The 27,409-nt window shown below is 43.0% G+C and overlaps 1 protein-coding gene across 1 annotated transcript in view; it reads right to left on the bottom strand.

Annotated features, from left to right (window-relative positions):
• The window catches only part of saxo2 (stabilizer of axonemal microtubules 2), a 79,256-nt gene that overhangs the window by 14,733 nt on the left and 37,114 nt on the right, over nucleotides 1-27,409 (bottom strand). The window contains exon 2 of the mRNA XM_068017591.1: nucleotides 23,094-23,273. Coding sequence (XP_067873692.1) covers nucleotides 23,094-23,273 — 180 coding nt within the window. The remainder of the gene's footprint in view (nucleotides 1-23,093; nucleotides 23,274-27,409) is intronic.

The raw sequence follows: 27,409 nt of genomic DNA, 5'->3' as shown, positions 1-27,409 counted from the left end.
CATTCTACTCTCTGTAAACTTGAAGTCATCCAAAACTCTGCTGCTTGTGTCTTAAATTGCACCAGGTCCTGTTCCCTATCAACCCTGTGCTCGGTGATCTTCATTGGCTCCCAGTCAAGCAAAGTCTTGATTTTAAAATTCTCATCCTTGTTTTCAAATCCCTCCATGATCTCGCCCCTCCCTATCTCTATAATCTCCTGCAACCCCACAACCCTCCAAGATATTTGTTCTCCTCTAATTCTGGCCTCTTGTACATCCCTGATTTTAACCATTCCACCATTGGTGGCCATGCCTTCAGTTGTCTAGGTCCTAAACTCTGGAATACCTTCCCCACACCTCTCTGCCTCTCCACTTCACTTTATTCCTTTAAGACAATCCTTAAAACCTACCTCTTTGTCCAAGCTTTTGGTCATCTGACCTAATATCTCCTTTTGTGCCTCAATGTCATACTTTGTTTTATAATGCACCTGTGAGTTGTTGCTGTTGATTACCGCCCACTGCCCTCCCTCAATTGATGAAGCAGTGCTCCTCCATGTTCAGTATCACTTGGAAGAAGAAGTGAGGGTAACAAAGGTGGCACAGAATGTTATCTTGGTGGAGGACTTCAATGTCCATCACCAATAATGACTTGGTAGCACCGCTAGTGACTGAGGTGACCAAGTCCTAAAGGATATAGCTGCTGACTGGACCTGCAGCAGGTCGTGAGAGAACCAGTGCAAGGGAAAAACCTACTTGATCTCATCCTTACCAATTTATCTGTCACAGATGCATCTGTCTATGACAATTTAGGAAGAAGTAATCAATGCACAGTTCTTCTGGAGATGAAGTTCCTTCTCAACAGTGAAGACAACCCTTAACATGTTTTGTGGCACTATCACCATGCCAAATGGAATAGATTTGGAACAGATCTAGCAGCTCAAAACTAGGCATCCAAGAGGTGCTTTGGGCTATCAGCAGAGCAGAACTGTATTCCACCAGAATCTGTAACATCATGGTGGTCAGTTAAACAAATAATGGGAGGAGGAGGCTCCACAAACATTTCCATCCTCAAGGCGGAGCCCAGCATGTCAGCACAAAAGATAAGGCTGAAGCATTTGCAACCATTTTCAGCCAGAAGTGCTGAGTGGATGATCCATCATGGCCTCGTCCTCCTAAGGTTTCCACTATCACAGAAGTCAGTCTTCAGCCAAACTGATTAATTCCTCATGATATTAAGAAATGGCTGAGTGCAATAGATACAGCAAAGGCTATGGATTCCAACAAATTCCCAGCTGTAGTATGGAAGACTTGTGCTCCAGAACTAGCCACACCTCTAGCCAAGCCATTCCAGTACAGCTAAAACACTGGCACGTAACAAACAATGTGGAAAATTGTCCACCTATACCCAATCCACAAAAAGCAAGAGAAATTCAATCTGGACAATTACTGTCCCTTCAGTCTACTCTCAACTATCTGCAAAGTGATGGAAGGTATCGTTGACACAGATATCAGGCAGCACTTACTCAGCAACAATCTGCTTACGGATGCTCAGTTTGTGTTCCAGCAGGACCACTCGACTCTAGACCTCATTACAACCTTGGTCCAAACTGACAAAGGAGTTGAATTCCAAGGTGAGGTGAGAGTGACTGCTCTTGACATCAAGGCAACATTTGACCAAGTGTGGCATGAAGGAGGCCTAGTAAAATTGAAGTCAATGGGAATCAGGGAAAAACTCTCCACTAGTTGGAATCATGCCTAGCACTACAGGTGATGGTTGTGGTTGTTGGAGGCCAATCATCCCAGGAGTTCCTCAAGACAATGTTCTAGGTCCAACCATCTTTAGCTGCAAATTCAATGACCTTCCCATTATCATAAGGTCAGAAGTAGGGACATTTGCTGATGATGGCATGATGTTCAGTAACATTCACAAGTCCTTAGATAATGAAGCAGTCCATGCATAAGAACACCACCACCTGCAAGTTCCCCTTCAAGCCACACACCATCCTGCCTTGGAACTATATCGCTGTTCCTTCACTGTCGCTGTATCAGAATCTTGGAACTCCCTTCCTAACAGCACTGTTGATGTACCTACACCCCAAGGACTGCAGCGGTTCAAGAAAGCAGCTCACCACCACCTTCTCAAGGGCAATTAGGGATGAGCAATAAATGCTGGCCTAGCCAGCAATGCCCACATCTCATGAACAAATAAAAAAAGTGCTCATCTGCAACAAGACCTGGACAACATTCAGGCTTGGGCTGATAAGTGGCAAAAAACATTCATGTCACAGAAGTGCCAGGCAATGTCCATCTCCAACAACAGTGAGTCTAACCACCTTCCCTTGACATTCAATAGCATTATCATCGCTGAATCCCCACCATCAACATCTTGGGGTTATCATTGACCAAAAACTTAACTGGACTAGCCACCTGAATCCTGTGTCTTCAAGAGCAGGTCAGAGGCTGGGTATTCTACTGCATGTGATTCATCTCCTGACTCCCCAAAACCTTTCCACCAAGGTAGAAGTCAGGAGTGTGTTAGAATACTCTCCACTTGCCTGGATGAGTGCAGCTGCAACAAAAGAAGCTCAACACCATCCAAGACAAAGCAGCCCACTTGATTGGCACCCCATTCACCACCTGAAACATTCATTCCCTCTAACACTGGCACACCGTGGCAGCAGTGTGTACAATCTACATGATGCACTGCAGCAACTCGCTAAGCAACTTTGACAGTACCTCCTAAACCCTTGACCTCTCATTCATTCGTTGGTGTCATCTTCTTCTCAGAAGGTTGTCTGCCATGGATCTCCACCTCTTTCTGTCCTGTGTTGGCCTAACACATCCCACATAGGTCAACTGCATGCAATCCATCATATCCGTCATCCATTTTCTCCTCTGCTTCCCTCTCCTACATTTTCCATCGATCTTTCCTTCCAATAATTGTCTCGGTCTATCTGCTGCTCGAATGATGTGACTGAAATATTGTATCTTTCTATCTTGGATGTTGTGCCCTAATTTCCTCTTTTCACCAGCCATTTCCAGCACTTCCTCTTTCTGTCTGTGTAGGATAAGCGAAACATCCCTCCTATATGTTCACATCTCAAAGTCATTCATCTTATCAATGGTCTGTTTGTTGTCCATGTCTCTGAGGCATATAACATAGATGACAAAATGTAGTACCTTAGCATTCTTTTCATAAGATTTAGGTTCAGCTTCTTTGATGTTAACATGCTCTTCATTCTGACAAAACTGGTCTTGGCTATCTCAATTCTCCTTTAGATCTCACAATCACATCTCCCATCATCTCTGATAATCTGCCCAAGGGATGAGAACCTTTTCATATGTTCCAGGACTTGTCCTTCTCCTTCAATTTTCACTTCAGGGGTTAGGTCTCTGCTTATCACTATTATCTTGGTCTTCTTCACATTCATTCTTAAGCCATGTTCCACACTCCTTGCTTTCACTTTGTTCACAAATTCCTGCACTGTCTCTTCTGACTCTGCAATAAGTGCAGTGCCAATCTGCATATCCTGTGACCTATACTGCCTAGAAAAACAATGACAACAGGCACATTAGAACACCACCACCTTCAAGTCGCGCACCATACTGACTTGGAAATATATCCCCATTCCTTCATCATCACTGAGTCAAAATCCTGGAACTAACAGCACTGTGGCAGCACCTTCACCATACAGACTGCAGCAGTTCAAGAAGGCAGCTCACTTCCACCTTCTCAAGGGCAATTAGGGATAGGCAAAAAATCTTGGCCTTGACAGCAATGTTAACATCCCATGAATGAATTTAAAAAATACTGCTAGTAGGTTGGAAATAGTGAAGAATTGGCAGAAAAGGAGGAAGTGAGAAGAACAGATTATTCTGTACTAAGAAGCACTGGTTCCTGAACTCTTGAATGTGCCAGGATAGCTTAAATTGGAGCAAGAAAAGTGATAGGGCTAGTGTAGGAGCCCAGAAAGCTATGGAGGCAAATGGAAAAAGTTACATTAAAGTTGCAGAACATGCAGGGAATTGGAAGAGAGAAATAAACTTGTGCCAGAGTACTTAAAGATGGTAAAAATAGTAAAAGACTTTTACCATATCAAGCAAGTTACAAAATAATGAGGGGCATTGATAGGATAGATAGGAAGAAACTTTTTCCCTTAGCGGAGAGGTCAATAACTAGGGGGCATAGATTTAAGGTAAGGGGCAGGAGGTTTAGAGGGGAGTTGAGGAGGAATTTTTTCACCCAGAGGGTGGTTGGAATCTGGAACACACTGCCTGAAGGGGTGGTAGAGGCAGGAACACTCACGACATTCAAGAAATATTTAGATGTGCACTTGAAACGCCATAACATACAAGGCTACGGGCCAAGTGCGGGGAAATGGAATTAGTTAGGACGGATGCTTGATGGTCGGCGCAGGAGCGTTGGGCCGAAGGGCCTGTTTCTGTGCTGTAAAAGTCTAGACTCTATGACTCTAAGTAGTAGATGGTACCTCAAATTCAGAAACCGGGTGAAATAGTTCTATGGTATAAGGGTAAAAAGTGTAAAAATTGAAAAACATTGGTTTGCTTAGATTGGCAGAGAGGATATTTGTGACAATGTCCTGGTAAGGATACAGGGACATTTGTATGATAGACCATGCAAAGGTTAGTGTAGAACCAGAGGACAATGTGGATGCATGAACCAGATAATTCAAATGAGTATAGAAGATATCTGAGTTTTTTTTGTAGGAAGAGATGTAGAGATACCATAACTGCAATGCTGAATCTGTAAGAAATGACTAGGAAAGATAAAGAACACATATCCCCCTTACCACTTGCAGCATTTCACAGAATCACAGAAGAGGCCCTTCGGTCCATCGAGTCTGCACCGATGCATTAAAGACACCTGACCTGTCTACCTAATCCCATTTGCCAGCACATGGCCCATAGCCTTGAATGTTATGACGTGCCAAGTGCTCATCCAGGTACTTTTTAAAGGATGTGAGGCAACCTGCCTCTACCACCCTCCCAGGCAGGGCATTCCAGACCGTCACCACCCTCTGGGTAAAAAAGTTCTTCCTCAAATCCCCCTTAAACCTCCCACCCCTCACCTTAATCTTGTGACCCCTCGTAACTGACCCTTCAACTAAGGGGAACAGCTGCTCCCTATCCACCCAGTCCATGCCCCTCATAATCTTGTACACCTCGATCAGGTCACCCCTCAGTCTTCTCTGCTCCAGTGAAAACAACCCAAGCCTATCCAACCTCTCTTCATAGCTTAAATGTTCCATCCCAGGGAACATCCTGGTGAATCTTTCTTGTCAGGGGTGACAGGGAGTGTATAATACATCCCCCTATTTATATGCAACCATGTTATAATGCTATGGAAATGACAGAAATACATGATGAAATGTATCTCCCATCATTTGCATCATAGAAACATTGGGTGCCAGGGATGCATGTTTGCTCCTGGTGCAGTTTTGCTAGAACAGCAGAGGGACGGCATTTCAATTTTTTTTAAAAGGAAGAAAGCCCTGATAGTCAATTGCAGTTTTTTTTTAAAATCACTTTGTTAATGTTGCTAGGGCTCACTGAGGCTGCTGGCCTCACTAATAACCACCCACACCTTGCAGTGCCTGGAGGAAACATGCAAATCAGGGAAGAAGATTGGCCAGAGTCAGGAATGCAGCTTTGTGATGGGCAGTAGTTGCACCTCACCAAAGTTCCATGAGATGCTGCAAAAGAGCTGAAAATCCTGGTCCAGTAATTCCACATTGAATCCTTGAAGACCAAGATTATGCCCACCATATGAGGAAAAACACAGAAAACGAAGGCTGAAGAAAATGGACATTGATGATGGAACATAGGAACATAGGAAGATAGGAACAGGAGTAGGCCATTCAGCCCCTTGAGCCTGTACCGCCATTCAATGTGATCATGGCTGATCCGCGGCTTAACTCCATATACCTGCCTTTGGCCCATATCCCTTAATATCTTTGCTTAACAAAAATCTATCTATCTCAGATTTAAAATTGACAACTGTTCTAGCTTCTACTGCTGTTTGTGGGAGAGTTCCAAACCAAATGGAAAGATGTAAGCGCTGCAAAACTGCACACTCAGCAAAGGGGACTATGAAAAAGAGGTGAAGAGACACACAGCTGGAGGATGATATATTATGAAATGCAAAAAGGCAAGTGGACAAGGCTGAAGTCAATATTTTTGTGTATTTACAGAAGCTAGATCATCAAGGCACCATAGAAGTAGAAGCTGCAGGATTTTTCAAAGCTAATGTTTAAGGAAGATGCTGGGTATCAACATGGGAGCAGAGAGTGACTATGATAAGAAAGTGCAGCCTGCATTAGGAGAATTTAAAATATGTAGTGGCAAGAAGACTCCAGTGAACAGGCATGTAGATTGATGGTTAACATCCACTGAAGGTGATAGAATGTGCCCTAACTAGTAAACCATGTGGAAGGTCAAATGTAAGGTGGTGGAGTGCCTAGTGCTGAGTCAAAATCATGGGTTTTCCTGAGATTGCCCTCATTTCATTACAACTGTCTGGATTGGACCTGCTGGGAACATGTAAGTGAAAGATGGGAAATACAACACAGCTATACCTCTTCAAGGCTGTAGCTGTTGTTTAAAGGGGCTTATTCACTGCTGCTGGGCAGAAAACTCATAGATAACCTTTACTTTCCACTGCTGTTTCATATTTTCTCAGCAAGAAGTGCAGCAAAAAAAATGCAGACTCTCCTCACAGGAAGAGTGTACAAACTATTTGGCAAAAGGTGCTGGACCCATTAAATGTTACATGGAACAGTCAAGGGATGGCACAGTGGCGCAGTGGTTAGCACTGCAGCCTCACAGCTCCAGTGACTCAGGTTCAGTTCTAGGTACTGCCTGTGCAGAGTTTGCAAGTTCTCCCTGTGAACGTGTGGGTTTCTGCCAGGTGCTCCAGTTTCCTCCCACAGCCAAAGACTTGCAGGTTGATAGGTAAATTGGCTGTTGTAAATTGCCCCTAGTGTAGGTAGGTGGTAGGAGAATGGTGGGAATGTGGGATTAATGTAGGATTAGTATAAATGGGTGGTTGATGGTCGGCACAGACTTGATGGGCTGAAGGGCCTGTTTCAGTGCTGTATCTCTAAATAAAATAAATAAATACTGATGCGAAACAAAAGTTATTGCTTCAAGAAGTTTGCTAAGCTAAGGTTAGCCAGTGTTCCACTATACTCAAGGACTGAGCAGATTGCACAAGTCGCTGTTGGCTGCTCAGCTCTCAGTAAACAGCTCTTATCAAGATTCACTTGAGTGCCCATACAGCAAAAAGACACACCTTGGGCTCCTGCCACTTCAATTTGGAACTACAATTGCAATTTCTATTTGGAAAAATGAATTTGCAAGCTACTTGTGTGGTGCAAGTTCATTTATGCACACACAGGCTGCGATCAAGAGCGGATTCTTGGACATTACTTCATGTGCTCTTCAAATTTCCAACACTTCATTCGTACTTTCTGGCTTGCAGAAGAGATAGGAGAAAACCCAAATGGAAGCACAGCAACAAATTTTAGATTATCAAATCAATTTGATCAGGTTATGCTCAACATCCTGGAAATGCAGAAAATACCAGTGAGGCTGGTTATACTTTCTCCACTCATTCGCCTGCAAACATTACACCGCATCATTAAAATACAAATTAACTATGTAACCTCTGTTTGAAGGAGTATCTTGCAGCTACCATTGTATTTATTTCTCTTCTGGTTCTGCAGGTGAATCCCAAGAACCAGCTGCCAGTTGCAGAACCAGATCTATCCCAATTGGCTCTCACTACATAATGCTTTTATTACTGGTTCTGTTTTTAGTTGCTTCTCAACATTAGAAAGTAGAACACATAAAACACACGTCACCATTAAGCAAAAGTATTGGGATAAAAATCGTTAGTCATACTAATCACTTTTAAAGAATTATATTTAGGTAAATTGTGTTCCAACTACACCCAGTTTTCTTCTGACACATAAGATACGTTTTCAGCAGATAAAAGGATTGGCATTTGAGTTGATTTAGTGTTGGGGACAATGTCAATGAGGGTGTTTTGAGGTAGTGCAAAGCGCACATATGGAGAGTACTGCTAGTGCATCAGCTGATGTGGCACTTGGCTGAAGGTTGCCTGTATGAAAGCCTGCTATCTGGTTCTTGTTGTCTGAAATGGCAGCTCAGAATAGATATCTTCTGACTACAGCCTTGCTCTGCTCTTATCTATGGATAGACTCACCTTTCCTCCACTTGGTCCATTAATAGATCACCCTAGATGCAAAATTGTGGAGCATGCAATATATTCTTGGAAACCGTGGCAAGACAATATAAGATATCAGATATAATATGAGTTCTGATGAAAAGTCACTGACCTGAAACGTTAACTCTGCTTCTCTCTCCATTGATGTTGCCAAATCTGCTGAGTATTTCCAGAACTTCTTGTTTTTATTTCAGCATCTGCAGTATTTTGCTTTTATTATATAAATATAAGATGTCTTCTGATGTGTTCCCTCGATCTGGAAGTGCTGCTTCAAAATGCCTACAGTGTGGCCGATGATGAACCCAGTGGCTCATGGGCCTTGCTGTGCCTTCATTCTACTATTATTCATGGTTGACATGAGCAAAGACTGAAAAATGTATCAATCAGTCATCTTTGTTTTCTGCTCAGGCACATAGGAATTTATCAAGAAGATGGTACCAGGAATGCTGCTTGAGAAACAGGCATTGACCAGCATGTTCTTGTAATGCTAGCCACTAGCTGTCTGAAGACTGATGGAATTGAAGCCCTTGTATTCATGAAGGGGATATTATTATCCACAATAGCCTCAGGGTTACACACCATGGATGCTCTAAATGAAGTGGATCATCCCTTGGAATCTGACCTGCAGCAACCAAGGTGTAACATCTAGATGCACTACTAGATCAAAGTGAACAGTGCACTAAATATCTACACGATTGAGTCTTTTCAGGAGCAGGACATGTTGCTGGGGCCAATTAGAATGCAGTTCACTATTACATTACAAAAGTCACAGATGGTCTGTTTCAACATACATCTGCATACACAAAGTTTAACACTGGAATGCAGGGGCATGTGGAGAGGCAGGCTTAATTTTCTTGGGATGTGCTGCATCCCTAGAATACAAGCCTCCATTGATTGCACTCACATAGCCCATGATGATTCTGTAGGCAACGCCCTCCCTTTAATCAACAGAAAAGGTTCATGCTATATGGACATCTAGATGGTATGTGACCAAAGGTTCATGACCTTTTCTTGTGAAGTGCTCATGAAACTCATTTTTTATGCCTTGAAGCATTCCAGTTATTTGAGGCTGCAAGCAGTGTACAAAGTTGGCTAAGAGAGATATAGGTTACCTGCTGCAAATTTAGCTGATGAAACTGATGAGAACTGAAATTTCTGCCCATTTTGTTTAGTTTGAAGTGACTAGGATTAAAGTTCATGTTTCCTTCTTTATTAAGCTTCAAAATGGAAGCTCGGAAATCCATCGCTGCATGAACAAAACAAGGTTGCAGATCGGGAACTTAGTTAACATAAAGGTCCTTTGTTAATTATGTTGTGTTGAACCATGCAGTGGGCTTTAGCAGGTGTTTGAGATACAGATGATGTGTTTTCATGTGATCTTTTTTCAGATATTTTGAAAGTGATCGAGAGCATAGTCTTCAAATGGATTAAACTGTAAATTGGTACTCTTCAATCCTTTTGAAGATGTGCAGACTCATGCGGTGCATGACTCATATATTCTGTATGTAATTGCTCATCCCAAAATATGAATATTGAATAAACGGTCTATTGCACATCGGAGAATGTAAGAGGCAGCTTTCTAAAAAGGGCATATGAATGCTTTGCAGAATAAAAACAGAAAATATTGGAAATACACAGCAAGTCTGGCAGCATCTGTGTAGAGAGGAAGAGAGTTAACAATTCAGGTCTGTGACCTTTCATTAGAACAGTGCTTTGCTTTTATTATTATTAATGCTTCATGGTTCCAGTTCACTTATGTAAGGAAGGTACTGTACAGAAAGTAACATCTGTTTCTGTTTTTATACATGATTTTATTTGTAAATAATAAATCAGGCCAATAGCTTTAGTAAGGTTTTTGTAATGTGGTTTTTGTTTTGCTGCTTGAGATGACAGGTCAATGTGATGTTTTTTAAAAATATTTTAGAAAATAAATTCATCCTGTAAATGAATAAATAAAATAGAAAATAGCTATGGTATTTGCTGTGTGGTTTCTTGTTCACCGGTAAGTGATTCCAAAGGTCAGCTGTGGTCCTGCATGTATGCATTCTACAAACAGTCTGTAATATTTAACTTTCTTTCTTGTTGTGTCCTTCCCTCATCACTGTTCTACGTAGGCTCTGGCTCGAGAGTCGAAAACCTTCAGATCTTCAGGGCTGCATGACTCTGGTATCTAGAAGATGTTTCATCATTTGGGATGCCTCTTTGCAGTCACAGTCAACAGAATTCATTTGGCTGTATCCTCACTTCTGCATAAGGGCTTCACAGAGGTAGACACCAGTCCTGCAGAGATTGAGACACAGCCAAGTGGCCCATTTTCATTGGTTCTAATGCAAGGGATTCCTGTGGGTCATTAGACAACTCATGTACCTTCGTCTGTAGATGTGTTGACCAAACAGCAAGGCGGATGCTATGTTTGTTACAGTCTAGGGGCTGGATAGTATGTAAGAAGCTGCTCCTCGATTTTGTTACTGGCTCTTTCTGGAAGAGAGGATGTGAGGGTCATTGGTCTGCTATGTTCATTCTACTCTTGATGTAACTTGCCTCCTTAAGACAGGTGGAGCAAAACTAGCAATCAGGTAATGATCGTCCACTTCAGGCAGAGAATAGTAGCTCTGCAAGCTGCATTGAGCATGGGATGCCACTTCTTGTTAAGGAGAGAGCATTCCCAGATTGGGCAGGTATTTCAGCTGCTGAGTGACACAGGGCAAGGGCAGTCGTTCATAATGTTCTCAGGTCAGTTCCCATTTAGGGCTGGATTTTATGGGGCCCCTGAGGTGAGGTTAGAGGTGGAGGGGGCCCATAGGATCGCGACAGGTGATGGGCCAGAGAGCAGATCACCACCTGTTGCCACATTTTGCAGGGGGCAGGATACGCCGATGATGGCCTTCCCACCCAGAGGCTAATTGAGGCCCTTAAATGGCTTATTAGCGGTCACTTAAGAGCCATTTCCTGCCGCTGCTGGGTTATAACCAGCTGCAGGGGACGCCTCTGCTATGTGGGGAGGGCGCCTTGTAAAACAAAGCACCCTCCCTGCAGGCTTGGTGGGGGGTGGGAGTTCCATGGGCAATCTGTGGCCCACGGAGAACACTCGCCGGAAAAACCTCCACTTCCATGAACACCCTGCCCCTGGACTTCACAGCCATCCTACCATTCCTCCCTCACCAGACTGGCCCCAGCAACCCCTCCTCACTTACCTGAGGTCCAGGGTTTCAGTGTCTCCGCGTGGTACTGCCGATACCGCTGAGCCGCCGGCCCTCTGATTGGCCGGCAGCTTTTAGAGGCGGGATCAATAGAGGATCGTGTGGGAGGGGTGAAAAGGCTGAGGCGAGGATCCCTGCCTTTTCAGCCTACACCTTCAGAAGATCCAGCCCTTAGAGATGGCCAGCTTTCATAAGATGTTGTTTCTGGCTGCCATCTTTGCCTTTACTTTGATGACATAATCTGTAAAGCTTAGGTTGTGATCTAAAATTACTCCAAGGTATACTGGCTTAAAGTTGTGTGCCAGTGTTTTCCCATACCAATGTATGTTAAGTTCTCACTTTGCATCTCTATTCCTAAACTGAAAAGAACTGATCTGTGTCTTATCAGGGTTAACCTACAAATGATTAATCGCACAGTCGTTGGTTAGCTCGTGGGATTCGCCATGGGCATCTCTGCTAGATTGAGGGATTGATCCTGAGATGCTATGCGCAAGTCATTAGCATTAAGGAAACTTCTGGTATGTGGATGAATGGGCTGGTATAAATATTGAACAGCAAGGGTGCGAGAACACTTGAGCAAAACCATTTCTCTGGCTGTGTCATCTGCTTCGCTTGTCATTTAAGTCAATAAAGAAATGTCTGATGTCCAGCATGTTGCTTATCAGCTCAGTCAGTCTGCATTCGGTTATTTGGAAAAAAATGTGTGCAAGAATCTGATAGTGGACAATGGTATGTGCATCAGATAAAGCCACAAAGGCTGTGCCTATTATTTGTTCTCTCGCATAGCCATCCTCAATTAATTGGGTGAGATTTAGAGGTTGGCTTGTGCAAGATTTCCTTGTTCTAATTCCCCACTTATTTAGGGATGAGGTATTCATCTACAAAGGGGTCCAAGCAATTTAGGATGAGTGTCTCGAACAGTTTGCAGCTATGGCATAGCAGGAAGATTGGCCTGAAGCTCTTAGGGCTTTAGTTGGATCTTTGCCTGACTTCAGAATTGCTACTATTCATGCTCCTCTCCCTAGCTTAGGAATCTTGTTGATTACGAAGCATAATGTATTAATATGTTATGAGCATGATATCATTAAACACCATCTTGGTGTCTGTCCTGCTTTACAAGATCGTCCCAATATTTTGGAAATGAAATGGATTGAAGTGCAAAAATTTTGGTGGCAAATGGCAGTAGAGACCGTGATGAACAAAATAAGCCAACTCTCAGTGACCTACCTACTCGGATGAAGATTTTTGTCTAGATTGTGTTGAATTGCATTGTTTCTGAGAACTTGTGGCTGCATTCAGTTGAATGGATTCTGCAGGGTTCTAGTGTCCATTGATTCCATCGACTGACTACGCTGGCTTTGGTGGGCTGGATTTTACCAAGCCCATGAGGTCGGGCTCCGTGATGGGCCGGCCCAGGGGATGGTGCCAGCGGCAGTTTGCCATGGAGCCAGATGCCAGGAGGGGTTGGCCCGATCCTCCCGGCAGCAGCGAGGCGCCGTGGTGGCTCCTTTGCCGCTGGGCAACGGGACCGACATTTAAATATTTAAATTAATGACATGCATAAATTTAAATCAGCTTACCTTGAATTGTCTGGGCCCACTGCGATCTTTAGCGCGGTGGCCAGCACTCCCATGCCTTCAATTCCCTATCAAGGGAAAGCCCTCGTGACACTGGTGAGGAGGGGGGAGCAGTTAAGATTTTGAGTGAAGGTGTGTGGGAGGGTTGGCGAGGTCAAATAAATGTAATGGGTGTAGGGGATGGTGGGAAGGGGTGAACTTTAAACATTGTACAGTTTGGGCTGCGGGGGTGGAAAGTCAGATTTAAAAGGTATGCGTTTGGAGGGGGGATGGCAAGGACAAATAGTTAATGAAATTGTTATTGGGGGGTGGGAAAAGAGTGTTAGAAATTTATTTAATACATTTTGGGAGATGTATCTTTAAAAATTTTAATATGCTGGCAGGGCTGGCTGCCCTTTAAAAATGGGGCTAGTACTTGCACAGAGGCAGCCGACGCCATTGCCGGCGATGGACAGCCTGCCCCCTCCACGTGATTGGGCGGACCACCCCGGCTATTTAAATGAGTCGTTGCGTGGGAGATTGTGGCAGCTCTTTGGCATGTGGCCCGCCCATATGGGCAGCTATTTTTTAAGCTGGGCAGCGGGCTCTTGATGAGTTTGATTAGGCTCATTTAGCTTCTATATCAGTGTTACAAACAGCCATAGTAAAGTGTTTACTGGGTCACTGTTACATTTGAAAATGGGAAAAAATGGCTACATCGGAAGGCTAGGAATGTATGATGGAGCTCGAGAATCATTCAGTTCATACAGTAAAAGAATGGACATGTTTTTCAGAGTGTTATGGAATCTGCTGTGCAAGACCAGTGAAGAAGCAGCTGCAGACCATTATCTGAAGAAATGACTTGCCAAATGAACTATTAAGTGCTATGACTTTCAATTCAAAGCTTGTGTTTTTTTTCTGAGACAGTCATTTACTGGAAAACGAAACTAAACGCATTAGAGTTCTGGGAACACCAAATGGGTCCTATCCAGTTTAAAGCACAGGTCACAGAATCATGTGAGAGAAGTGTGACCAGGGCTATTCAAGGATCAGATTACAGATCAGCAGAAATGAAACAGATAGCTGTGTGTGTGTGCGTGGAAGAAAATAGCAAGCAGTTGTTTCAAAAAGACAGGCTACAGCCTGAGGCAATTGGCCTCCAGCAGCTGACCATTGGCGAATATGACTTATGGCAGCTGTTTTCAGTGACTTAAATAGTTATCAGTGAAACCACGCCGTCAAGACTGTTGTGGGAAAGGTAGAGGTTTTTCAAGAGGCGACAAGATCAAACCGTTAAAGGGAAGATTGCATCACATGCTATCAACAGGACATCATTACTTCCGTATCTACATCCTGGAGGACAGGATTTGGAAAACTACCTGAGGAAGTTCCTGATTTTAAAGAACTTTGTGACGGTTCATTGCTGATAGGACTGCTTAGAGGACTTGTGAGGACTATCTTTGTTGCATTTGATAATTAACATGTAAATATATAAAAATATAAACATATGGACTGTGATTTAACTGTTACTTCATGTTTAATTTATGTTGGATTTAGTTTGAGTAAGTAACATTTATAAAAGTGAAATCTTGCCCATTTGTTTTTTGTTTTCTAAAGTGGGGTAAGTTGGTGGATTCTATTCTTTTGGTGATCTCCATGGGGATCATAACAAGAACTAATAATATATTAGAACTCAAAGGTGAAAATGAAAAGGATCAATAAGGCAATTCTTGAGTACAACAAAGCAATTTTGCTGATGGAGATTGGCTCGGATTTGTAATAAACTTCTTTCTCCCAACAAGGCAAAAGTTAAGCCATTCAAAATAATTATCACTAAGTTGGAGGAATATTTTAATCATTAGACACTAGAAATAGCAGAAAACTACAAATTTAGAAATAGAAATCAGAGAGGTAGCGAAACAGTTGGCAAGTACATTGTGGCACTGAAAATTTTATCACTGCTTTGCAACTTTGGTACATTCTTAGACCTTGTATTACGAGACACATTTGTTTGTGGATGGGTGGATGAAAGAACTCAGTCAAAGTTACTAAACACACAAAATCTTATGTTTGAGCTAGCTTATAAGATGACATTAAACAATGCTCAGGAATTTCATCCTATGCCAGTGACTAGTACAGCTTCTGTTCACTGTCAGAAGGCTCTGCCAAGTCTAAAGCGGGGAGACCTGATCAGAAAAGTGCTCTTGATCAATGTTTAATTACTTGTTATTGGTGCAATGGCAACCATATGGCACAGGCATGTCAGTGTCTCCACCGTTCCATAGCTTTTGGCAGCTGTGTTTTCATCAAAAGGTATGAGGCGTGACAGATCCATTGGAAACGTTCGCAAACCTGCATTAGTTTTCTCCTGTCTTTGCAAAACAGTTGTACATTCAAATATTGGATGCCTTTGCAATTCACACATGCAGCAGTCGTCTCCCAGGAACAACCGCTTGCACTCTAGGGAACTCAGCAATGACGGTGACGTCCACAGACCTTGATGCATAGCTGTCCTCATCTACAGGTAAGTGGATGAACTCATTGGCACAAAGAAATAGGACAGTGGTCACCTCTTCAATACAACTATGGGTCGCAGACTGTAATATGCCACATATGTCGCCCGTTCATCCCTGGACGACGCTGGTAGGCAATCTATCAAGTGCAACGTTCAGCTTGAGGGAAAATGGCATGGGTGACCCACAAAACACAAGTAGATGCAGGATCATAGATTTTTCTGTGACCATTTCATGGTAGATCCTTATGCGTCTCTGGCATTGCCTCTCTGACATCAGAAGGTCATTTCTCCTTGTCCTGAGGATGCGATGGCATGTCAACACCCATCTTCAATAATGACATTCCTGCATGTTGTCAATCGCAGCATCCTCACCTTCCTGTTCTTCCAGTTACTGACGTTCAGCCATCATGCGTTGAGGGAAATGATCCATCCTTAGTCGCTCCATAAGCTCATCTTTCTGTGATATTAGAAAAGTTAGGGTCTGACACCCATGTCATTGCAGCGTTGCAAATGATGAAGTGAGCAGAATGTTCAATGCAGCCTACTGCTGCCAGACAGCCGAAACATCCAGGTAATCTGCAGTCTTTTTTTTCTGTGCCTTAGAGATGCAACCAGGTTGAGTACCCACCCACAATCATTTGTCTCCTCTCACTCGCCTTGCAATCCTCGAGTGGCCACATGGTTTACATCATCGATTGAGAAAATGGTGTGGGTGCAATTTAAGGCAAGTCTCCTCACCTTCCAACCTCCTCCTGCCATCTTCCAGCCTGAACCCATTACCGTCAATCCACCCAATGTAACCTTAAACCTTCTTTCCGTTACCAGTTAACCTCTCCCCATTACTGTGCACAGTGTTATAATCACTTTATTCAAGCCGTCCCTCCCCCTATTCCTGTTAACATTGAAATGCCCTCTCTGACCCTTGATCCTCCTGAAATCAAACTGAATATTACTGCCGAATCCCCTCCCCTCCCTATGATGCCTAAAGTACCCAACCTTAAGTCTTGACCTTCCCCCTACAGAATCCATTTGCCCCCATTGGGAGTGACCATTCGGTCTGCCAGCCAGTACCCTTAATTTACCCCCCCCCTCAAATCCCCAATGTTGACAGCACTCATCCCTCATGTTCTTCTGATGACTGTAATATTCAAATCCACCCAGCAACCTCCCACAGCCAGCTTCAGCAGCACAAATAGCTACTACATACCCTGGACACTCCCGCCTCCCTCCTCTGCTCCTCCATGCACCCAGTAACTCCACCCTTGGTTCTCCCCACCTCCCTCCACTACTCCTCCATGCACCCAGTAAACCTACACTTTGTTCTCCCCTCCTCCCTCCCCTGCTCCTCCATGCACCCAGCAAACCCATACTTGGTTCTTCTGCCTTTCTCCCTGATACTCCATGACTGTAACCCCACCTTTGGTTCTCCCCTCCTCCCTCCCTGCTCCTCCATGTAGATCTCGTAACCCCACCCTGTTATCTCTGAATAACCTCCCCTGCTCCTCCATGTAGATCCATCTATGCCTTCGCAGCCAGCCCCGGAGACGAATTGCCCTTGCTGGTGGCGAGCCTGGGGGCAAACATCCATTCCAATGCTTGTGTTCATTTTGCCGATGAGTTCAAGAAAGAAAAACACTGTCCTCTGACTCAACTGCACATAGCCGACTGTTGCACGCCACATTCAAACAATCATGAACTGGGTGGTATATGTATAGCGCTCACTGTTCACTTAATCTGCAACTCATCGGCAAAACGAACACAAGCATTGGAATGGATGTTTGCCTCCATGCTCGCCACCAGCAAGAGCAATTCATCTCCGGGGCTGGCTGCGAACGCATAGATGGATCTACATGGAGGAGCAGGGGAGGTTATTCAGAGATAACAGGGTGGGGTTAGCAGATCTACATGGAGGAGCAGGGAGGGAGGAGGGGAGAACCAAAGGTGGGGTTACAGGATAGAACTAAGTGTAGACTAATGAGTATTCATGGCATGCAAATGAATGCAAAGCTGCAATCTGCCACTGTGCGTAGGGAGCCCTGGAATACTACAAATACACCGCCAACTTTATTTCAGTAAAAAATTCTGCCGTTGGAAATCCAAAGAAACACTTCCCGCCTAACTTAATCACCCCACACGCCACAGATTCTGCTGTTGCAGGGCTCATAAAATTCCATCCCATGTCTAATCTGAAGTACTTCCTTTGAGTTGACTGCACAGTTGCAGAACACTGTACATGTTCATCATTACTGACTTTTAATGATGCTTTAACAAACAAAATGTGCCTCCTTCCCATATTTTTTGCCAATGTTTATTAATCCATTTTGACACGGGTATAAATATTCAGAGCAGCATTAAAAGTGGATGAAGTTTGCCTGCACTCTAGATGCATTTTGGCCTTTTTAATTAATTTATACTTTCAATATTACTGAACTGAGAAAAATATGGGTCTAGATTTGAATTTGTAAATAATTTAGCAGAAATTAATTTTGCATTTTTCTCGATTCAAAACTGTGAGGAGTATTACATTTAGAGGGACAAAATCACAAAAAAAATACTCTTTGTGTTGTGGGCTCTATGGATGCCCAAACAGTTTTATAAAGTTACGCTTTAAGTATTCCAAAGAAAATACTATTCCCTAGAGACATTTTATTTGCCTTATATTTAAAAAAGGCTTGATAATAGTAATTGTGGATGAAGGTCACAATTCAAGGGATAAAGCATAAAGTGCCATAATTATAGTAGCACAGATAAATAGGATCAATATAAGAACATAAGAAATAGGAGCAGGAGTAGACCATATGGCCCCTCGAGCCTGCTCTGCCATTCAATATGATCATGGCAGATCTTCTGCCTTAACTCCATTTTACTGCCTGGTCCTTATATCCCTTGATTCTCTGAGAGACCAAAAATCTGTCTATCTCAGCTTTAAATATATTCAATGATGGCGCATCCACAATGCTCTAGGGGAGAGAATGCCAAAGATTCACAACCCTTTGAGCAAAGAAACTTCTGTTCATCTCAGTCCTAAATGATCGGCCCCTTATCCTGAAACTGTGCCCCCCTTGTTCTACATTCTGCAGCCAGGGAAACAACATTGCAGTATCTACCCTGTCAGGCTCCTTCATAATCTTGAATGTTTCAATGAGATCACCTCTCATTCTTCTAAACTCCAGAGAATATAGACCCAATTTACTCAGCCTCTCAAAGGACAACCCTCTCATCCCAGGGACCAATCTAGTGAACATTTGCTGTACTGCTCCAGATGCAAGTATATCCTTTCTTAAATATGGAGACCAAAATCAGTATTCCAGGTGTGGTCTCACCTAAGCCCCATACAATTGTAGCAAAACTTCTTTATTCTTGTACTCCAATCTCCTTGCATTAGAGGCCAACATGTCATTTGCTTTCCTAATTGCTTGCTGCACCTGCATCGTAACTTTTTGTGTTCCTTGTACAAGTGTATCCAAGTCTCTCTGAACATCGACATATACAAGTTTCATGCCTTTTAAAAAATATTCTGCTTTTCTATTCTTACAACCAAAGTGAATAGCCTCACACCTCCCATAGTAAACTCCATCTACATCCTGTCGCCACTCTCTTAACCTGTCTATATCTCTTTGCAGCCTCTTTGTGTCCTCCTCACAGCTTGTATTCCCACCTAGCTTTGTATCATTAGCAAACTTAGATACATTATTCTTTGTCTCTTTGTCTAAGTCATTAATATAGATTGTAAATATCCGAGGGCCCAGCACTGATCCTTGCGGCACTCCACTTGTCACAGCCTGCCAAATTGAAAATCTTTCATTTATCCCTATTCTCTGCTTCCTGTCCATTAACCAATCCTCTATCCATGCTAATATATCACCCCCCCAAATCCACGAACCCTTGCTTTATGTATTAACCTTTTGAGTGGCACCTTATAGAATGCCTTTTGGAAATCCAAGTATACCACATCTACTGGTTCCCCTTTATCTACCCTATTAGTTACATCCTCAAAAAACTCTAAGAAATTCGTCAAACAGGATTTCCCTTTCATAAAACCATGTGGACTTGTTCTAATCATGGTATACCTTTCGAAGTACATTGTTAAGACTTCCTTAATGATAGATTCCAGCACTTTCCTGACAACTGATGTCAGGCTAACTGGCCTGTAGTTCTTTGTTTTATACCTCCCTCCTTCCTTGAATAACTGTATTACATTTGCCAACTTCCAATTTGCTAGGACTGTTCCAAAATCTATGGAATTTTAGAAAATTATATCCAGCGCAGCCACTATGTCTGCACTTATCTCTTTTAGAACCCTAGGATGTAGGTCATCAGATGCTGGGTATTTGTTAGATTTTACTCCCGTGAGTTTCTCTGCTGATATTAATTACCCTAATTTCCTCACTCATATTAGCCCCTAGGTTATCCTCTATGTAACCTGTGTCTTCTACTGTGAAGACAGACACAAAATATTTGTTCAATGGCTCTGCCATTTCCTCATTCCCCATGATAACTTCTCTTGATTTGCTTCTAAGGGACCAACATTTACTTTAGCTACTCTCTTCCTTCTTTATACTTGTTGAAGTTCTTACAATCTGTTTTTATATTCTTGGCTAGTTTACTCTCATTCTATTTTTTTCCCCTTTTTATCAACTTTTGGTGTCCCTTTGCTGGTTTCTAAAACACTCTCAATCCTCAGTCTTACTGCTCTGATTAAAAACCTCTGATTTTAATAGAATACTATCCTTAACCTCCTTCGTAAGCCACGGATGAATCTTTCCCATTGAGTTTTTGTTTTTCAATGGAAACATTGAACATTTTGAATTGTTTCTTTAAATATTTCCTACTGTTAATTTACCACCATGACTTTTGGTCGATTTACCCAATCAACCTTAGCCAAATTTCTCCTTATTGGCTTTGTTTAAGATTCTTGTTTGTGATTAGACTATATAGTTTTCAAACTTAACGTGAAATTCAATTATATTAGTATCACGATTTGCCAGTGGATCCTTTACTATAACAGTACTAATTAACCCTGCCTCATTGCACAATACCACATCTAAAATAGCTTTATCCCTGGATGGTTCCACAACATATTGCTCCAGGAAACTGTCATGAAAGCATTCCACAAACTCATCTTCCAGACCAACTTTACCAATTTGATTGATCTAGTCTATATGAAAATTAAAGTCCCCCTAAACTATTACAATTTGTTACAAGCTCCAACAATTTCTTGTTTAATGTTCTGTTCAACAGTATAACTATTGATAAGGAGCCTAGAACTATTCCCACCGGCATTTTCTGACTCCTGTTATCCCTAATCTCCACCCATACTGATTTTACTTCCTGATTTTCTGAGCCAAGATCCTTTCTCACTAATCCTTTAATGTCAGGGCTACCACTCCTCCTTTGCCATTCTGCTTGTCTTTTGAAATATTGTATACCTGGAATATTTATTCCCAACCTTGGTTGATCTAAACCATTTATCTCTATTTGTGCCACTAGTTCATCTATCTTATTGTGGATGCTTCATGCATTCAGATAAAGTGACTTCAATTTTACTTTTTTACTACTATTCCCTGGATGAACCTTACTCTCTGATGCACTATTACCATTAAACACTCTGTCCCTTCCTGTCCCACTCAATTTGTCTTTACCCACATCAATATACTTTTCTATTGCCTCAGCTTTTATCTTTGAATTTCTAAATCTCCCTTCACCCAAATGCTCCTCTCCATCTGTTAGTTCAAAGACATTTTTCCCTACACTGACCATATTTGCTGGTCCATGCTTATGTTTGTACGCTCTGTCCCTTCCTGTCACACTCTGGTTACCATTACCTGTATCGCTACCTTGCACTATTGCCATGTCCTTTCTCTTTAACTTTCCAAATCTCCCCTGACATGAACCCTCCCCGCGACTATTTAGTTTAAACCCGTCTGTACAGCCCTAGTTATATGACTTGCCAGGACACTGGTCTCAGTGTGGTTCAGGTGTAGACCATCCCAATGATACAGCTCCCTCTTTCCCCAGTACCCATGAATCGAAACCCACTTCTCCCCCACTAATCTTTGAGCCACGCATTCAACTCTCTGATCTTATTTACCCGATGCCAATTTCTTTGTGACTCAGGTAGTTCTGGTGATCCTGTGTTTTAATTTAGCCCCTAGCTGCTCATACTCCCTCAGCAGAACCTCTTTCTTAGTCCTACCTGTGTTGTTTGTACCCACATGCACCATGACAACTGGATCCTTCCCCTTGCACTTCAAGTTCTTCTCCAACTCCATGGAGATGTCCTTAACTCTGGTACCAGGCAGGCAACACAGCCTTTGGGACTCAAGCTCTCAGCTGGAGAGAACAGTATTTATCCCCCCAACTATACTGTCCCCTACTATAACTCCATTCCTTTTTACTCCCCACCCCCCCACCCCTCCCGAATGGTCCCTGTACCACGGTGCCATGGCCAGTTTGCTTATCCACCCTGCAGTCCCTGCTCTCGTCCACACAAGCTGCAAGAACCTTGAACCCGTTGGACAATTGCAGGGGGCAAGGCTCCTCCATTGTAACCTTCTGGGTCCCCAAACCTGCCTCACCCACAGTCACACCCTCCTGTCCCTGATCATGGGCCAAATCAGAAGTGCCTAGCCTAAGGGTTGTGACTGCCTCCTCGAAGAAAGTGTCCAGGTAACTCTCCCCTTCCCTGTTGCATCGCAGTGTCCAAAGCTCAGACGCCAGCTCATCAACTCCGAGCTGCAGTTCGTCAAGCTGCAAGCACTTATTGCTGATGTGGTTGCCATGGATCACTCTGGTGTCCACCAGCTCCCACATGCTACAGCTGCAACACATCACCTGCCCTGCCATCTTTATTGTGTTTTACTTAACTAATTAGTTTAAACTTTACAAATATCACTCAACTGCTATCTGTAGTTAGATTAAGTAGTTTAACTAGTTAAGCTCTAAATTTAATACAATGATTATATCTCCCCAGTACCGGTTTAAACTACTGTACCTGTTTAGAGGGATAAAACCTTAAAACCCACCAACCAATCACCTACCTGGTCACCTAATTAATGTCTTTGAACACTCACCAGCCACTGGAGACTGAAAAAAAGGTATAAAAAGCAACATCTCCTTCCCCCTCAGCACCAAATTCCCAATTTAGCACTCATTCCTCGTCACACTCAATCCTCATTATCTCCATTCTGTGCTACCACATATAGGGCTGGCTTTTGAGCTGGAGGCAGGTCTTCCAACGCTGGGCCAAAAGGCAGCGGCAGTGGGAAAAGGCCCTTAATTGGCTGTTAATAGGCCACTTACGGGCCTCAATTGGTCCCTGGGCGAGAAGGCTGTCGTCGGACTATCCCACCCCGGGAAGATCGCTGGCCGATGGAGAGGAGATGAGCCTTCCAACCCGCCACCCCCCACCTCACCACCTGTCACTTTATTCCATTTCCCCCTGCCTCCGACCCGGCCTCAGGGGGCCTCACAAAATCCAGGCCATAATTTGTGTATTTGATATGATTGACTAAACAATTGCTTTTCCCCATCGATGCGTGCCTTAGAGATATCCATTATCTTAAGACATTTACCTAAATGTTGAGGTTCCTTCCATTCTGCCACGATTGGACAGAAATTCACGTTTTGGTCTAAAGCTCTCCCGAGGCTTGATACCTCCGTACGCAGGGTATTTATCATGGTATTCAGTCAGCAGACAAGGCTTCAGAGTCTTGTCATAGAATCCTAATGGCTGATGTGGACAGTGATGCCGCCTGTTAAATGAAAAGGAAATAAGGTTTACTTACTGACACAGATTTTTTTTGATGTTGAACAGGAGAGAGAATAAAACTAAGTTTTAAAATAAATATATTCAGTGTATTTAAATGGTCTGCAATGCTGTCACATAGTGTTAGAAAGTGAAGCCTAGAAATTACTTATTTTGTTGGTATTAATTGATACCAACAGAGCTGGCGGGCAGCCATAAAGACAGGGCTAAATTGTGGCGAGTCGAAGAGACTTAGTAGTTGGCAGGAAAAAAGACAGAGGCGCAAGGGGAGAGCCAACTGTGCAACAGCCCCAACAAACAAATTTCTCTGCAGCACCTGTGGAAGAGCCTGTTACTCCAGAATTGGCCTTTATAGCCACTCCAGGCGCTGCTTCACAAACCACTGACCACCTCCAGGCGCGTATCCATTGTCTCTCGAGATAAGGAGGCCCAAAAGAAAAAGAAGAATTGATGATCACTTCACAGAGGAAATACCCCACAAGGTTTATGTTATGAGCAAAGTGAAATGTTATCCAACTGTGCTAAATATTAAAAACAGCAACTGCGTTTTCTATGCTCATATCGCTAAATTAAATGGCAAAGCAATGTTAATGTACAGGGAGATGTGCTAGTCCTGTTGGGGAAGGTTTAAACTAAATTGTCAGGGAGATGGGAACCTAAGAGGGAGCTCAGATTGAAGGGAAGCAAAACTGGTAATTTGTCAGGGGTGTGGGAACCAGGAGCAAGTATCAGAGAGTAATACCAAGGTGCACAGAATACTGGGGGAAATACATAGCACTGGAGTAGGGAATAATAAGTTATTAGAAACATAGAAAAATAGGAGCAGGAGTAGGCCATGCGTCCCTTCGAGCCTGCTCCGCCATTCAATACGATCATGGCTGATCATCCAAACTCAGTACCCTGTTCCCGCTTTCTCCCCGTATCCCTTGATCCCTTTAGCCCTAAGAACTATATCTAACTCCTTATTGAATATATTTAATGATTTGGCCTCAACTGCTTTCCGTGGTAGAGAATTCCACAGGTTCACCACTCTCTGGGTGAAGAAATCTCTCCTCATCTCAGTCCTAAATTATCCTTAGACTGTGACCCCTGATCCTGGACTCCCCCACCATCAGGAACATCCTTCCTGCATCTAGTCTGTCCAGGCCTGTTAGAATTTTGTAGATTTCTATGAGATCCCCTCTCATTCTTCTAAACTCTAGCAAATACAAGCCTAATCAATCCAATCTCTCTTCATACGTCAGTCCCATCATACCAGGAATCAGTCTAGCGAACCTTCCCTGCACTCCCTCCATAGCAAGAACATCTTTCCTCAGATAAGGAGACCAAAACTGCACACAATACTCCAGATGTGGTCTCACCAAGGCCTTGTATAATTGCAGCAAGACATCCTTGCTTCTGTACTCGAATCCTCTCGCTATGAAGGCCAACATACCATTTGCCTTCTTAACTGCCTGCTGCACCTGCATGCTTACTTTCAGCGACTGGTGCACAAGGACACCCAGATCTCGTTGCACCTTACCCTTTCCCAATCTATCGCCATTCAGAGAATAATCTGACTTTCTGTTTTTGTCACCAAAGTGGATAACCTCACATTTATCCACATTATACTGCATCTGCCATGTACTTGTCCACTCACTCAACCTGTCCAAATCACACTGGAGCTTCTCTGCATCCTCCTCACAGCTCACACTCCCACCCAGCTTTGTGTCGTCTGCAAACTTGGATATATTACATTTTATTCCCTCATCTATATCATTAATATATATTGTGAATAGCTGGGGTCCTAGCACTGATCCCTGCGATACCCCACTAGTCACTGCCTGCGACTCGGAAAAAGACCCATTTATTCCTACTCTTTGTTTTCTGTCTGCCAGCCAGTTCTTTATCTATACCCCAATCCCATGTGCTTTAATTTTGCATGCTAATCTCTTATGTGGGACCTTATCAAAAGCCTTCTGAAAGCCCAAATACACCACATCCACTGGTTTTCCCTTAACTATTCTACTAGTTACATCCTCAAAAAATTTCAGTAGATTTGTCAAGCATAATTTCCCTTTCATAAATCCATGTTAACTTTGTCCTATCCTGTCATTGTTTTCCAAGTGCTCAGCTATAAAATCTTTTATAATGGACTCTGCAATTTTCCCCACTATTGATATCAGGCTAACCGGTCTATAATTCCCTGTTTTCTCGCTACTTTTTTAAATAGTGAGGTTACATTAGCTACCCTCCAATCCATTGGAACTGTTCTAGAGTTCATAGAATTTTGAAAAATGACCAGCAATGCATCTACTATTTCTAGGGCCACTTCCTTAAGTACTCTGGGATGTAGATTATCAGGCCCTGGGGATTTATCGGCCTTCAATCCCATCAATTTCCCTAACACCATTTCCCTACTAATACTGATTTCATACAGTTTTCCTTCTTACTAGACCCTATGTTCCTCAACATTCCTGGAAGGTAATTTATGTCCTCCTTTGTGAAGACAGAACAAAAGTATGTATTTAATTGGTCTGCCAGTTCTTTGTTCCCCATTATAAATTCCCCCGTTTTTGACTGTAAGGGACCCACATTTGTCTTCACTAATCTTTTTCTCTTCACTTATCTATAGAAGCTTTTACAGTCAGTTTTTATGTTCTCTGCAAGCTTACCCTCATACTCTATTTTCCCCTTCTTAATCAATCCTTTTGTCCTCCATTGCTGAATTCTAAACTGCTCCCAATACTCAGGTTTGTTGCTTGTTCTGGCCATTTTATATTTCTCCTCCTTGGATCTAATACTATCCCTAATTTCTTTTGTAAGCCATGGTTGAGCCACCCTTCCCTTCCAGGAATGAACAATTGTCATAATTCATCCATGCGCTCTTTCAATGCTAGCCATTGCCTATCCACTGTCAACCCTTTAAGTAACGTTCCCCAATCTATCATAGCCAACTCGTGCCTCATACCTTCATAGTTTCCTTTATTTAGATTCAGGACCCTAGTCTCGGAATCAACTCTCTCACTCTCCAACCTATCCACTGTCAACCCTTTAAGTAACGTTCCCCAATCTATCATAGCCAACTCGTGCCTCATACCTTCATAGTTTCCTTTATTTAGATTCAGGACCCTAGTCTCGGAATCAACTCTCTCACTCTCCAACCTATCCACTGTCAACCCTTTAAGTAACGTTCCCCAATCTATCATAGCCAACTCGTGCCTCATACCTTCATAGTTTCCTTTATTTAGATTCAGGACCCTAGTCTCGGAATCAACTCTCTCACTCTCCAACTTAATGAAGAATTCTATCATTTTATGGTCGCTCTTTTCCAAGGGAGCCCGCACAACAAGATTGTTAACTAATCCTTTCTCATTACACAATACCCAGTCTAGGATGGTCTGTTCTCTAGTTGGTTCCTCAACGTATTGGTCCAAAAACCATCATGTACGCAATCGAGGAATTCCTCCTCTACAATATTATTGCTAATTTGGTTTGCCCAATCTATATGTAGATGAAATTCACCCATAATTACTGTTGCACCCTTATTGCATGCATCTCTAATTTCCTGTTTAATGCCATCCTCTACATCACTGCTGCTGTTTGGGGGTCTATATTCAACCCCCACCAACGTTTTCTGCCCCTTGGTGTTTCTTAGCTCCACCCATACAGATTCCACATCAGGATTCTCTGAGCCAATATCCTTCCTCACTATTGTATTGATTTCCTTTTTACTAACAACGGTACTCCACTTCCTTTCCGTTTTTGCCTGTCCTTCCTAAATATTGAATACCCTTGGATGTTCAGTTCCCATCCTTGGTCACCCTACAGCCATGTCTCTCTAATCGCAACTATATCGTATCCATTTACATCTATTTGCGTGGTTAATTCGCCTACCTTATGGCGAATACTCTGCGCAATGCCTCTAGGCTTGTTTTTTAAATATTCTTAGTCATCTTAACCCTATTTGTTTCTTGCCCTCGATTTCTATGCCTTCCCCTTCTGCCTTTTTGTTTCCTGTCTTTTGTTTCTATCCTTGTTTCCTCCTCCTCAGTCTCCCCGCTCAGGTTCCCATCCCCCTGCCATTCTAGTTTAAATCCTCCCCAACAGCACTAGAAAATGCCCCTGCGAGGACATCGGTTC

Source organism: Heterodontus francisci, chromosome 38 (assembly GCF_036365525.1).
Source record: "Heterodontus francisci isolate sHetFra1 chromosome 38, sHetFra1.hap1, whole genome shotgun sequence".
Lineage (NCBI taxonomy): Eukaryota > Metazoa > Chordata > Chondrichthyes > Heterodontiformes > Heterodontidae > Heterodontus > Heterodontus francisci.
The sequence above is the reverse complement of the archived record's forward strand: the minus strand, read 5'-3'. Positions and strand labels throughout refer to the sequence as shown.